The sequence below is a fragment of the Mus caroli genome, unplaced genomic scaffold, assembly GCF_978045245.1.
Source record: "Mus caroli unplaced genomic scaffold, Mus_caroli_1 scaffold_18, whole genome shotgun sequence".
NCBI classification, from domain to species: domain Eukaryota; kingdom Metazoa; phylum Chordata; class Mammalia; order Rodentia; family Muridae; genus Mus; species Mus caroli.
In genome coordinates this window covers 85,062,697-85,078,507 of record NW_028227273.1, presented here as the reverse complement: position 1 = coordinate 85,078,507, position 15,811 = coordinate 85,062,697, and the positions used below count along the sequence as shown (strand labels likewise).

Here is a 15,811-nt window from a genome sequence, read left to right as displayed (position 1 = left end):
AAACTAGAACATCATGACTGTTGGAAGGTGGAACCCACCCAGCAATGGCCAGCGTCTCATTCTCTTTTACAGCCAATTCACTATCAACCTCCACATCTGCCCTACCATCCACATGGCTACTGCCTAACAGACCTCTATTGTACCAACTCTTAAGCTAAAATCAAGATAAGAAGAGATATCTGAACAATATATTCTGTGTGCGCCACTTGCTGCAGCACTGATGACCCCACCTATGTGTTTGTAAACTATCTCTCTCTCTAACTCTCTCTCCTTCCTGTTCTCCCTCCTGCCCTCCTCCCTCCCTCCTTCCTTCCTTCTCCCCACCCCCTCTCCCAGGTTGGGCTGAAACTTGTGACAATCCTCCAGCCTCAGGTTCCTAATTGCTGGGGTCATGGCTATGAACCAGGATATTCATCTCAGGGCAAGTTGGATTTTGTTCCCTTGCCATCTTCACTAATAAACAACTCAGAATTAAACAACTTTCTTGCTTACTTTAAATCACAATGATTCTTTATTGTCAGTAATGCTTTTGTTAAAAATTCCTAATGCTTATGATAAGATTATTTCAGGGAACCAAAAGCCTTCTGGGAGAGGGAAGGAATCTCAGATCCCATCTCCCTGGCTCAAAGCCACAGTCCCTTGACATCTTCACCAGTACGTGGCCACATATCCACTGCCCAGTTCTAAGACACATATTCTTTAAGCTTGGAGGCGTCTTCTCCTTTTATGGTCTGTTTACCCTTCATGAACTATTCTCCTCAAGCACTTCATTTCAGAGAAGCAAACAAGAAATCATGTACTTGCAAGTATGTTTATGCAAAAAATATCTATTTACAAACAGAGTAAGGCACTGCTTTGGAATCATCCGCCTTTGGCTGCTTGGAAATCATCAGTATTAAACCAACAGAACTCCCTATTACTAAAGCCACCTTGTACTCTTGGCAGTCCTCATCTGCAGGGCATGTTCCTTCTGAGGGTGGCCTTGTGCTAGCTGGCATCGTGGGGATGTTGAGAGCCTTGGGGTGCTTGCCACTTGGCTTCCCTTGACAAGTTCTGTCCATAAGACTTGCTGACCTATGTTCCCTTGCCAGGTCTTAGCATTAATCTCTTGTTCTCACCCTCACTGTGACTGGCTTCCTGCATGTCTCCAACCTGTCAAGCATATTTGGAACCCCAGTCCTATTCCCCTAGATTTCGCTATTCATCTGACTTTATGACATCCTCACACAAGGGGAATGTGTATTCTATTCCATCATCTAGGTCACTGATGGGAACATTTAATAGCCCTGGGCCAAGGGCTGACCCCTGTGACACACCACCTGTGCCTGCCAAGTTAATGGCATGCTGTCATTAATTACTCCTTAGGAAGTAGTGTGTGGGACAGCAGAAGATGCCATACCTCTACCATTTTCAAACATGGAGACAAGTGCCTGTGGGCTTGGGGGGGGGGTCATTTACATAGTCAGAGCCTTTCAGAATTGGACCAAGCTATAGGTTTTCTTTCCCATAAAGTATATGCATACACAACTACTATAGCATTTTCCATACAATTCCAATGGATTCAAGAACTTCCCTGGAAGCTCATTTCTGAAGATTCTACCGGTCTAGGATATTTTATTCATAGTACTTAAAGTACTTTCAACTATTATACATATATTCATCTTCAATATAATACTATATTTAGTGGTTATAATGGAACAACCATTTAACAGTACTTTCTAATAAAGATGACATCACAGATGTTCATGAAAACCATCTTGAGAATTCCTTGTGCTCAATAAAAAAGAATTATTCAAGCCTTTGAGTTAAAGAACTCTTGTTCTGTTTAGGATGAAGGAAAATTGATTTTTAAATTATAATGAAACTCATATTAATCAAAATGTCCCATCTTAACCATTTGTAAGTGCTAAGTCTACCCCAGGCAGTGAGAAGTGCACCCACATTACTGTACACCCCATCTTCAGAACCATGTTAACTGTCAATGAGGCTATTTTGTTTCTTTAACTCAGTAAACACCACAGTGGCTAAAGGGGCTGATATTGCCATGGTCTTTTTTAACCATTGTTGTCGGGGTTTTTTTTTTCCCTCAATGTTTTCGTTTCTTTTTTTTTTTTTTTAATGTATACAAAATTTTACCATCTTTTGAAATTTACAAATAAAATTAAAGCAAGATTAAAAAGTAAACAAGGCCATGTGTACAAAGTTTAGGGATTAAAGATTACAAATGTTGGGGGCTTCATGAGGCAGAAAATGCCCATGAGAAATAATGGAGAAGAAAACAGGTCCAAGTTGGGAGAGTGTGGTACCATGGTGTAGGCTGATTGGCTTAACTAGTTGACTAGCAGTTGACTAGCTTAACGGGATCTCTGGCAGTGTGGCCCAGTAGAGGCTCCTCTGTTGGGCAGGATTGCCCAAGCGCTAGATCTGGGCAAGAGTGTCAGGTGCCAGTGCCCCACATGTGTGCTGTTCTTGGCTGGAGTTGCCATAGAAGTGGTGAACCAGGAAAGGGTTGCAGTGAGAAGCTGTCAGCTCACCTTTGCAGATGAAGAAAGTTATCTCTTAAAGGGAGATCAAGGGGCCACCTCTATTGCTGCTACAGTGAGCATGCTAATAGCCAGAGATATCTGGGCTCACATTTATTGAGCCTGCCTCTATAAATATAAACAGTCCCTTACACCTTCAGAAAGAGGGAAATCCTTGCTGCATCCATTCCTCACTGAGCTCTTCCAGTCCAGTGTGGAGAGTATTGTTTCTCAACGTGATTTTCAAAGAGTTGTTGCTTCATGGATTGTGATCTGAATGTAGCTCCATTTCTGTCTCTCACTGCTCCTTTAATCTTGTTTCCATCTGCAGTCTGCTACTGCCCTGGGTGAGAACATTGCCCTTGGTCTCTGGTCTCAGCTCAGAAATGACTAGTTATTATTTCATCTGATAAATGAACTCCAAATCTAACTTACAATGAAATAATCTCCCCCCATTAGCATCGTTACCCAATGGGACAGGGAGGTCTTCGCACTACTCATCCCTCAGCTTGCTACCACCCCTGTCTTTTCCTCTTTGCTGCTCCCAGGGATGTCTCCCACAGCTCATATTTATTTCCTTCTCCAGAAAGATGGGGGAGTTGGGGTATGTGTGACAAATTGTTCTTATCTGGCTGAATGACTTCGTACTGTTGTGTTCTGGGAGATGGTTAAAAGGAACTATTTTCTGTTGAGGAGTTTTGCTGGTTAAGGCATCTCTATTCTGGATGGGCCTTCACAATTTCTTCCTCCATCACTAGACTTCTGGAACATACCTCCCAGCACAGAGAACACACACAGACAGAGATACACAGACACACCCATTCATGTGCCCTTATTACAGTGGTCTCTGGGTAACCAAACAGGTTATGCTATTGGCTCCCTAGGTGGGAATCAGACCTTAGTCCATAATCAAATTAAACTTTCCTGAGTCTGTCTTAGGTTGCTATTCCCTCAGATAGTCTTCTGCAGAGCAAACATCCAAAGTAATGGTTATATCCAGTTTTTCTCAGTTTCCCTCTCTCAGCCCTCTGTCCATGGATGAGAGGTTCTAACAGCAATGGTCAGGGTCTTCTTAAGTTCCACTGCAAGGGGCGATCTGATCCCCCTCACACTGCCTTTGATCATCTGGCACCTGTCACATAGTCAACTCCAGAGTCTGCAGTCCAACTAACACAACAATGGGCAGATGTGAATGGGAGGTCTAAGAATCAAATAGTTGCCCAGTCCCATGAGACTAGTTATTTCAGTATAATCTGAATTTCTGAAGAAGTAGGTTCCAGTAGCTGTGCTGGCAAGTAAGTGCAAGCAGGCAAAGAAGAAGAGTATTCGTTTCTTAAAATTAGAAAAAGATCATTTAGTCCCATATTTATATTCTTTAAAATCCCATAAAAGCATGGGAATATCTTCTTTGTAAATATTTTCATTGTTTATTTCTGTTACTGGATGTTCTCCGGAGTGAACAAATGGGGGACTGGGAACAATTGACCCTGGAGGAAACCCAAGAGCCATAGAAGGACTGGAAGGCACCAGGGCAATTCACATCATGCTCTGGTGGGAAAGGGCTTTGTGAGGAATCTGCAGAGGAGATGGAATCTGGGAAGGGTGAGAAGCTGTAGCCAGAAAACCATGGGGATGAGCACAGATACAAACAATATGAGGTGCCGTTCAATGTTGGGAGCAGAAACCTGTGGGGATTTTCCACATGTTTCCATTACGCAGCTGGGTGTAGATGGCATTTGTCATAATGCCCTTGACACCAGGGTTGGCTGAGGCACAAATAGACATGGAAAGCTACCCACAATCTATGGTGTAAATAGACTGAGTGTTCTATGGCCAGTACATCTTCCCTATGTACATGCTATGTTATTGGACTATTTTAAGCCTGTATTTCCTGTGAGTTTGTATAGATCAAAGTTGTAAGTTGCAAGCAGTGAGCCTTCCTCCATATATTTCTCAACCTAAAAGAGGTCAAAATGTTTTAATAACAAATATATTCGATACATATTTATGGATCCATAATTTATTTGTGCCTCTAGGGTTTTGTGGGATTTTCTGTTTATGCTAATTAAGGGTGAACTCATTTCTCGTAAGCATATACAGAGCAGAAAGAGAGACGCTACTAGAGACTCCCAGAAAGGTGCAGTGATGTGTGTGAATAAAAGCAGATTTGCCTGACCTACTCCCTTCCTTAGGTGACAAAGAAGGAATATTTATTTGGACAGTCACCATGCTATGTTATTGGACAAGTGGCAAAGACTATAGGAACATTGAGAGCTGGTAGAATTTCCAGTCGTGGTAGTTTACATTTTATTTAATGGTTTCAAAAAAGATGGGTGGTTGGCTTACAGATGCACTGCCTATAATCCCATCCAATGGGAGGTACAGAGAAGGGGATTTCAAGTTCAAAGCCAGTCCATACCACACCACATAGAGTCTGGTTTACCCTGCATATCACAATGCTTTAAGGTCCTTCCTGCTTTCATATAACTTCATTCTATTTAAGCTCAGTGACATTTCACTGTGTATGCATCTGGTTTTATTTACCTATCTATCTAGTGAGAACATTTTGCAGAAAGGTGGAAACTGAGCATAGCCTAAAATAGTTAAGCTCCAACTAAAACAGATGACTTGGACATCTTCTGTGACTAGGTTTATCCTGGGTATGCTTTAAATGTTTAATGGAACCTAAATTAAACATCAATGTATATATTATCCCATTAAAGCAGAACCTACATGCTTCAGCTCTTCCATATATATTTCATAGGTAATAAGGTGCCCTGATTAAAATTTTACTTTCTGTTGTGCTGTTTTCCATTTTCTATGGATTTCACCCAAGGGTCAGAAACTCTTGGATTCACAGGGCTGGAAAGAAGTTTGGACATTCTCACTACAAAGACAGGAACTGCTGAAAGGACACCTGCTGGTGTGATGGTGGCCAGGGAAAATTGGCTGAGACACTGTGGCTCCTAAGGAAGGGACAAGGCAGCACAGTGATGGCTGTCTGTCAGAGGTGTCTGGAGGTCTCAGGTGAATAAAAATTCTGGAACAGCCACAAGAATTGGAGGAACTGCTATGGCTGCCTATGTCCTTGACTTGAACATGGATACACTTGCTAGTTTTGACAATTTCACCAGGTGGTAAGATGTGTCATTATAAGCACTGTGATGTACAGTTCAGCTGAGGTAAGTGCATACATACATGTTGCTATGCAGTCGTCACTTCTCGCCTTCTCCAGACATTCTCTCCTTCCCAAACTGAACGTCTATCTATCAGATGATCACTTCTGCTTTCCTCATTCAGCTTTATGAAATGACTGTGTTTGTATGTGTGCGTGCCTGTGAGTGTATGTGTGCATGCATGTATGTGTGTGTGCATGCATACAATATGCATGTGAGTGCTCACACATATGTATGCCTGCATGCATGTGTATGTATGTGTGCATAAGTACACACCACACATGTACACATATGTGCATGTATGTGAGTGTGTGTGTGCATTCATGCATGTTTGTGTGCATGCATGTGTGTGTGCATGTGCATGTGTGAGTTCACACACATTTGTATACATGTGTGCATGTGTGTACACACACGTGCATGTATGTGTGCTGATGGATTTGTATCCCAGGTATCTCACACAAAAGAGCATACTGCATTCACCACTTTCTCTCTGGCTTGTGTTATTTATCTTTATGCCTTTGAGGTTCTTTCACACTGTGGCATATATTGAATTTTCATTCATTTTTATGGTTACATAAACTTTGTAGTGTGTGTATATCAGACTCTGTTTACCCGTTAATCCCCAAATGGGCATCTGAGTTGCTTGCACCTTTTGGCTATTGTAACCAATGCTGCAGTAAACAATGCTTTGCAAATGCGTTTGAACTTCCACATCCAGCTGTTCCGTGGGGGTCACCTTTGGTGTGCTGACTCTGTCCATGGTCCTTAATGGGCATACTCTAGTGTGATCCATGGAGGCTGCAGCAGTCTATGTTTCTTTGAACAGTTCTAAGAGCCCAGCTTCTCCACATCCTTGCGGACACTTATTTTTCTCAGTATTTCTTTTGTTCCAGATTTTTTTTAAAAATTAATATTTACATATATATATATATATATATATACACATATACATATGCTTTACTTCCATGTAGATGTGTTCACCACATGTGTGCTTGTTAGAGTCCCTGGTACTGGGGTTACAGACAGTTGTAAATTGTGGGTGCTTGGAATAGAGCTTAGTTCCTTTGCAAGAACAACAGGTGCTTTTAACACCCATGCCACCTCCCAGCAGTTTTGCCAGTCTTTGCTGATAGTCATCCTAATAGATGTAATGTAGTAATCCATTGTGGTTTTAATTAATGTTCAGTGGTGTCCAGCATATTCCCATGTGCTTACTGACCCAATTCTGAAAACTTGAAAGTTAAAATTTATCAACATTACAGCTTCAGCAATGTCAAAGAAATAATCTTTGTAAAGGGAAAAAAAAAACCCAAATCAAAGAAACTCAACTAGGTCACTTTTTCAGACTGTATATAAGTATTATAGGACATCTGGAAATCCTGAAAGAAGAATCAACACTCATAAGGAGGCAATGGAGAAATGTGTTACAAAGAGCAGACACTTGGTATGCCTCATGGAAGTGGAAGGAGCCAGGCCTGCAGTGGACACGTGGCCGTGGAGGTGGTGGAGGAGTAGCCACAAGTGGGCAGTTAGGGGAGCAATGTTATGCTTGTAGTGAATATCTTTAATTAATGTAGAGACAGACTCTCACTATGTACACAAGGATGGCCTTGAACTCCGTCTAGATCACGCTGCCCTCAAACTCATAGGAATCCACCTGTTCCTGCCTACCAAGCACTGCCCATGGTACTGCCATGGGCACTCCCATATCCTGCCCGAAAGTAAATATCTCTAACTGAGTTTCATGAACACATTCTTATTCTATTCATTAAGGAACCTTCTGTATAGTCATTTAATAAATGTTTATTGTTTAAATAACCAGACCCTAAATTTTTAAGAATATGTACTTATAAGAAAACAATCATTTTCAAATAAAATTAAAGACAAAATCATAGAAAAAAGTTTCTATGTATCTAAGTAATATCTAAGTAATTGAACACCTTCTACTTCTTTTGACCAAACAGATAAGTTCAGAGTTAGAACCCAAGGACTCATAAGGCTGATACACAGCGTAGAAGATTTCTGTAACAGAAAATAGGGAATGTTAGGGTCATGTGGGAAGTGGATTTTCAACCTTAGTTGTCCCAGTTGATCAATCATGATCTATCCAGTCAATTCTAAAACTAGTTTTTCTGTTTCTCTGTGTTCTAAGATGGCTACATGCACAAAATTAGGCCATTGAAACATTCAATAGCTCTACCATCAAAGCATCTGAGGTCTTAGGTACATATCAAACACTTGGCATCATTATGCCATTAAGCTTTTGTAACAAACCAATGCAGAGAAGACACTGATCTGAAAAAAACTTCTTATAGATGGTCAAACAATGTATTCTCTTAGACTCCTATCCAAATGACTGATACACTAAGATTTCCCTCCTATGAAGTATATTGAATGAGAACAGACAAATCACATGATATGATATCACTAAATCAATTATACACAATGATTCTCCTGTCTGCATGACTCTTTGATAACTGATCAGGAACCTTGTAGCTTTCTCTCCTTTTCAAAGAACCAGTTCATTCTTTCTTTTCTTTTCTTTTCTTTTCTTTTCTTTTCTTTTCTTTTCTTTTCTTTTCTTTTCCTTCCTCTCTCTTCTCTCTCTCTCTCTCTCTCTCTCTCTCTCTCTCTCTCTCTCTCTCTCTCTCTCTCTCTCTCTCTCTCTCTCTCTCTCATGCAGCAGACAGAAGTTGCTGCACAGACTGACCAAAATACAGAGAATATGCCTGGGGTCATCTACCTAGCTCCAAAATGGTACAACTTCAACACAATCCCTGAACACAAGGCCAGGAAACTGGGTGGAAAGGAAATAAAAGCTAGAGAGGCAAGATTCCTGCTCTTAGTGTCTTCTCTACACAAAAGCAAGCTGCATCCATGGAGTCTTATAGATATGGTGGTTTACACAGTAGCTGCAATACAACATCAGTGGTGTGTGTGTGTGTGTGTGGTGTGTGTGTGTGTGGTGTGTGTAAATATTATAGAACATATCATGAACTTGAAGGCAAGTGAGGAGATGAGACATGAGAGGAGACAGAGAAGAGAGATGGAGAGGGGGGAATGATATAAATATAGCACTTACATATGAAATTCTCAAAAATAAAAACAACTAAACAGCACTCAGCTTTTGGGTATGCAGTTATGTTAAATGACTAGGTCAAAGTTCTGGTCATTTTTCCAACTATAGGAACATATTCACTTACTTTATTATTCAATCCCAATTTTCACATATTTATCCTTAGTTGACTTACAATCTATTCATCAAATAAATAAAAAAGAAATAGCTGAATGGGTATCCCACATGTTCTGGCCACAGCAAGGGAAGGACATGAATAAGGTGGACTCTTGGAATAAAGTGGTCTTGTTTTCCCTAACATTATACCTTTGTCTAGCTTTTTTGTGTCATTTGGTGTCTCTGGGGGGGGGGGGTGATTTCCTCATTTATACAACAATTATTATAAGGATAAAATGAGTCAATCCATATGACGGTCCTGCTACAGCATTTCAGCAAAGTGTTTAAGAAATTCTAATATTCATATTTTATATTTTATAGTAATGTTACAGAACACACCACCGAGTTAATCTCAGTGCATTTCTTCCCAAATGTACAAACATATTCAAACATTTTGAAGCATTACTAATGCGTCCAATGTCTCTAAAAGGAATTTTACAAGGAACAAATTATACCTTGATATTTACTAGTGTCATTAGTCAATAAATAGCACCTTCAAGTCATTTGTATGAAAAATGGTGACTACTTAGAAAGATCTATCCCGTGACACAACAAAGAATCTGGCTAATTTGGAGATACTTATAAGAGATAATGGTGCATGGAAGCAAATTTCTTCATTTATGAAAAATTATTATAACTCTGTTTCATAGAAGCATCTCTATCTGGAGAAGGCAATTTTCCCCCAATTTTGAGGCAAGAAATGCAAGCTATTCTCATAAAAATGACCAGAAAATAATATTGCATTTCCTCTAGATTAATAATCAACGTAAGACAGCTATAGTGCAATGCTGTGATGACTTGATTGCCCATAGATATCCGAAGAGCCACCAATACCATTGCTTCACATGCATCACAGACATTGGCTCTTGATATAGAATACAGAAGCATGCATACATGAACAACAGATTTCAAATATGCAAAAAAAAATCTATGTGAAAACATATTTGTTAAAGAATGGTGTTAGAAAAACTGGATATGTATATGCCAACACACAACACCATCATGGCTTTGATAGACATTAAGCACCATATAGAAAAGTCAATCCTAAAAGAATCTTAGTTGCTAACGCAATATGCAAACCACAAAATGTCTACAATAAATAAAAGAGAGACATTTGTAACCTTGGTACAGGCAAATATTCCAAAGACATTACAGGAAAGCATTTTCCATAAAACAATATACGTATTACCTGCATTCAATATAAAATTCTAAAAATTAAAAATTCTTATCTTTGAAAGCTATTAAGAGAATGAAAATTAGAAACAAAGACTGAGACAAATAGTTTGTAATTAAATGTTTGAAAAAGACTTTTGATATAGAAGACAGGAAGAGTTCTGAAATAGTTAACTATATAAAGCTAAGGATGCTAAGTGGTTTGAGCACCATCCTAACATGCATGTGATCTTGATCATCCAAAAAAAAAAAAAAAAGCACCGAATACATTTTTTTTAATTTCACAAATAAAGATCAGAGATGTATATAGATGGGTTAAAATAGGTATAAAGATAAAAGCTATTAAATAGATACAAATTAAAACTGTAAGATTTAATTGTGCATGCCTCTTAGAATAGTTAAAAATGCTAGCCAGAACAAGGGTAGCTGGTTTACACTGTGGTTAAGTGGAAGTCACAGCTTCAAAAGCTAGAGTACCCTACCTAAGTATTATCCAGTAAAAATTAGTCATATTCTGAAGTATTAAGAACTAAATAAAATACTTCAAAATGACTCACAAATAAAATAGTACAATGAAGTAAAAGTAAGTATGAAAAATTAGAATAATCGTCTAACATAAATGAAGACACAACATACCAAAATTCAAACAATGCAGCTAAAGAAGGACAAGAGAGTTTATGGGACTAAACTCCTCAAAAGAAGATAAACTTCAAATCCCTGACCTCAGGTTGTGCCCTAAGCCAAGACATTGAAAAGTAAATATAAAGCAAACCAAGCAGAAAAAAAAAACCAAAAAACCAAAAAACAAAACAAACAAACAAACAAAACTCCATCAGATTGAAAAATCAGTGTATGAAAGGCAACAGAGAAGATGAAGTGAGTATGAAGCCTTCTTCTTTTCAGAGGACAGTGTGATGCACTGAATTACCATATTCCTCAGAAAACAGAAGACACAGAACCAGGGACAAGGAGGGATGGCTGCTGCAGAGTTTACACACGACAAAACAGTAGTATGGTTACACCGGGATCTTTACTTATATGCGTGTGCATTTATATACACATGCCATGTGTGTGTAGGCCAGAGATTAACACCAAGTTTTCCATATGATCTTTTGACAGGGTCTGTAATTGAACTGTACACTTGCCAGTTGGCTAGACAAGATGTCCAGTGAGCCCTGAAGATACACCTGCCTGCACCTCATCCTTGCCTTTTCTTTTACGTGGTTACTAGGAAGCTAAACTCGCATCCTCAGCCTTGCCTGACTGGTACTTGACCATCTGAGCCATCTACCCAGCCCACTGTGAACAGTGTTATACCCACCAAGTCGCAGTTCTATGGAAGGGATGAGAACCTTCCTTGGAAGACAAATCAAGCTTAATAAATGTAAACTACAAAATAATACAAGAAATCTGGATGGCCTCATACCTGCTGAAGACACTGGACCTTTGAAAGGCTCGCAGAGGACTCCAGGCCTGGATGTTTCTCTTCACGTGTGAATTCAGTCAGACAGTTACAGAAAAACAGCATCTGATCTCTACAAATACTTAAGGAAAACGAAACACAAGGTAGCATTTCCAACTCATCCTTCTTAGTCAATATTATTCTGATATAAACCAAGCCAAAGATGTTAAATAATAGGAAAAGACTGGAGCTAAATAACCGAATATAAACTCTCAGGTAATAAAAGGCAAAATTAACAATGTTTCATGGGCATGGGTAGTCAAGCATATATAGAGTAGGGTTTCATCCATCCTTCATCTGAGGCACTGGTTCTCAACCTTCCTAATACTGTGACCCTTTAATACAGTTTCTCATGTTGTAGTGAGTACCAACCACCATCTCATTGCTACTTCCTAACTGTAACTTTGCTACTGTTATGAATTATAATGTAAATATCTGATAAGCTGGATATCTGCTATGTGGCCCCTGTGAAAGGTTGTTTGACACTCAAAGCGATCACAACCCACAAGCAGAGAACCACGAAACTAGAGGAAAATAGGTGGAGCTAGATATCATCACGTTAAGCAAAATAAGTCAGCCTTACAAAGACAGACATTACATATTACCTCTCATAGAAGAATTGTGGATAAAATACTTAAATAATTATAAAATAATCAAATGCCATAAAAGTAAATCAATATTCTTTTTATATATAAAGTTAGATGAGTAGATTTTATGAGGGTTTTGCCTAAATATATGTATATCACACATATGCCTGATGCTCACAGAGGTCAGACAAGGGCACCAGATGCCCTGAAACTAGACTTACAAATGTCTGTGAGCATGAGGCTGTGAACTGAACTTGAGCTCTCTGCAAGAGCAGCAAGTGTTCTTACACACTAAGCCATTTCCTCAATTCAAGGTGTACTCTTAGAGACATGGGAGGGGACATGGAGAGGGGAGCAGAAAGAGGGAATGAATATGCCTGTATGACGATGCCATAATGAACTCAATTTTTGTACAGTCAATATATGCTAGTAAAGAGAAAACAATAAGAAATAACTGACTAGGTGTGTCATAGAATGACACTTTCATTTAATGTTTGAAAATCATACATAATTTACTATTTTAACAGACTGAAGAAAAACAAATCATGAGCTCACTAAAAGCATTTGAATAAAAAAAGCCAAATTTATTCCTCTTCAAATTCCACAGAAAACTGGGAATATGAAAGAACTTAGCTAACATCCAAGCTCTCTAACAGACGTGAGTGAAGGTGGAGGACAGAATGCTTTCCCCCAGAGATCTTCAAATGAACAATATTTTTTAGGTTGTAAGGCGTCCAAAACACCAAGAAAAGAAGGACTTCAGCGGGCTGGGGAGATGATTCAGAGGATGGGAGTGGCTTCTGCGCAAGGAGGAAGAGTTAAGCTCAGATCTCAGCTCCCAAGGAAAAATGGTGTGGCCACCGGCACCTGACCATAGCATTGGTGAAGGGAGACAGCCAAAGCCTGGAGCTCATAGGCAACAAGTTTAACCAAAGCAGTAAGCTTAAGACTCAGCAAGAGACCCTGTCTCAAAGAAGTAAGCAGGAGGTGACAATGCATGTTGGGAGGGAAGGTTAGGGAAAGATAGAAGGGGGCAGGAAGAGAGAAGAGAGAATAGAGGCTACATGCATTTAGGAAACTGTTGAAGAATATGTAACTAAAATATAATTTGGGGCTTGTTTCTTGTTATTTGGGTTGTTTTGTTTTATTTTGTTTTGTTTTGTTTTTTAATTGAAACAATGTTTCACCATGTAACCGGCCTGGCCTGCAACTTGCTGTGGACAGACACAAGGCTGGACTCAAACTCTTAGACTTCTGCCTACACCTGCCTCCCAAGTGCTGGGATTAAAGGTGTGCATTACCATATTCAATACTTAAAAATGTAAAAAGTTTTTAAAAAGCTGAAAAATATTTTTTAAAAGGGTAACTCAATTTAAAAAATAAAATAGAAAAGGAAAGGAAAGAAAAGAAACAGCCCACAGGTGTGGTGATCACAATTGCAGCCTGAGCCCTCCAGAGTCACAAGAGGACAGTTCAGGGAGTCACACAGTAAAGTGCAGACCAGCCAGGCTGCATCCTGAGACCTTTCCTCAAATAACCAAGTCACAAAACAAAACCATCAGCCAAACACACAAACCAGTCCTCTTACTGACAGAATTCTTTATAAAATATATGTTTGGTATAAAATATATTCTTGATCCTAAAATATATTTTTAAAACCTCTCAGGATGCAATAAGAAAACAAACTAGTCAAAAATACTAAGCAAAGACTAAACAAACATTTCACCCAAGGAAATACAGGGCGGATAACAAGCCAAGAGCCATTAAGGAAGTACAAAGTAAAATCATCGTGGGATACTACCACCGTCCTGCTGAAACAGCTACACCAAACCATCTAATATGCTGGACATAGGTGAAGGTGTATGGTAGCTGGAATCCTATCCCTGCCTTGGAAAATACAAATTGGAAATCACTCTGGAATTACGTGACTCAGTTAATCTAGAAAGGAAAGCAAAATCAACAACACAGATGTTCACAGTAACTTTGTTTATAATACCATGATAACTAACAGTGTCCATCAGCAGGTGACACAACAGGGCATCCTACTCAGCTGGGGGAAGTAATAACAGACAAAAAGAGGGACTAGTAAATAACTGCTTAGTAAAACAAGCAAGACTACTGAACATACACAGTGTAAGTTCATTACTGAAAATTATACAAAGTGCAAATCAGTGGAGACCGACAAGCTAGAAAAGTAAAACTTTTCAAAAGCATTTGCTAAGGGTGTGGGGAGGAGGAAGAAGGACACAGGGAAGCCTTGGGAGAATGGATCATGTGTCCCTAAGATCAGGAGAATGGATACATGTGTCCCTAAGATCAGGAGAATGGATCATGTGTCCCTAAGATCAGTCTGAGGAAGTATCCTGATGAAAGACACTAAAACTTACCAATGTATACATTCCAGACAGGGACGCCTTACTATCTGCCCACTACATCTTCATAGCACTACAGAAGAAGCAGTCCAAGATGTTTTTCAGGAGTAAGGCATGTAATAAAATGTTTACTGATAAATAGACACTGAAAATATTCAACAGAAACAGTGACACTTTGTCAAGTAGCCTTGTAAAACATTTGTGACCAGATTATTATTCTTCGTTCACAATACAAAAATCAACATGTGTGTTTATGTATGTGTATATGTCTGTCTGTCTATCTGTCTATCTATCTATCTATCTATCTATCTATCTATCTATCTATCTATAAATAAAATGTGTGTATGCATGTGTGTGTGTGTGTTGCAGTTCATTATAGCCATTAGATTGAATATTACATGAGTATGTATGGGAATGTTGATCTGGAATGAAGGGTAAAAACAAAATAAAGCAAAATCTCTGCATATAAACTAATGATAACACTGTATTCAGAGCTAGTAAGCTTGATTAATTCAATGCTTTACATCTAATCCAAACAGAATGAAAGCAAATCACCACTGGGTTTCTGAGTCACTGCATGATTTCCCAATCCTTCCATTTTGAAACAGAAATTAGCAAAATCATAAGCAAAGGTGAAATGTATTTATCTGGAGGAAGATATTCATAAAAACGTAGTGATTAAAATGTCTTTAAGATAAATGATCAATTTTAGAGGGAAATATTTTCATCGACCTCATTAGTAATATCTGAGTGCGGGCCAGCCCCAAGGCCTTTCACCACAGGTCTTGGAAAAGTCTGGCCTCTTAGTCTGAGTTCCTGAATGGACAGACAGCACTCACACAGGCTGCTTTTCTTCTCCAGTGCTCTGCTGGCTGCTCAACACATATCGATCCTGGGCTTTAGGGTTGTTGAATACTTTCTTAATTAAGAGCTCTGGGCTATTGACTATCTTCATTTCCCTGATGCCTCTTTTCTTTGTCTTCAGGAAGATTAAAAACTCTCATGTACTATTTTTTTTCCAGCTCATCCCAAGGGGAATGACTTCAATTTACTATAAAAATGTCAATGGCTGACTGGCTGCCTAATCTCAAAGGGTCGGGATCCCTGCTCCCTATATCTCTTTTCTATATTCCTGAGGTCAGGCAGTAATAACTGAGTCGCTCCCACAACTGGTCTGAGAGGCTGGGTTTGCAAAGCCACCCAGGACTTCAGAGTCCTCTGACACGCGGAGGGAATAGCCCATCCATGACTCTCAAAGTCTGGCCACATAAGGTTGTAGGTTGGAAC

The 15,811-nt window shown here is 39.3% G+C and overlaps 1 protein-coding gene across 5 annotated transcripts in view; it reads right to left on the bottom strand.

The window, feature by feature from the left end:
• The window catches only part of Prkn (parkin RBR E3 ubiquitin protein ligase), a 1,247,011-nt gene that overhangs the window by 894,272 nt on the left and 336,928 nt on the right, over window positions 1-15,811 (bottom strand). Inside the window, exon 1 of one of the 5 annotated variants that reach the window (XM_085832937.1) lies at window positions 11,530-11,643. The exons of the other annotated variants lie outside the window; for them this stretch is intronic. Coding sequence (XP_085689063.1) covers window positions 11,530-11,631 — 102 coding nt within the window. The 5' untranslated portion in view covers window positions 11,632-11,643. Of the gene's footprint in view, window positions 1-11,529; window positions 11,644-15,811 lie in introns of those variants that run through there. 5 annotated transcript variants of the gene reach the window in all.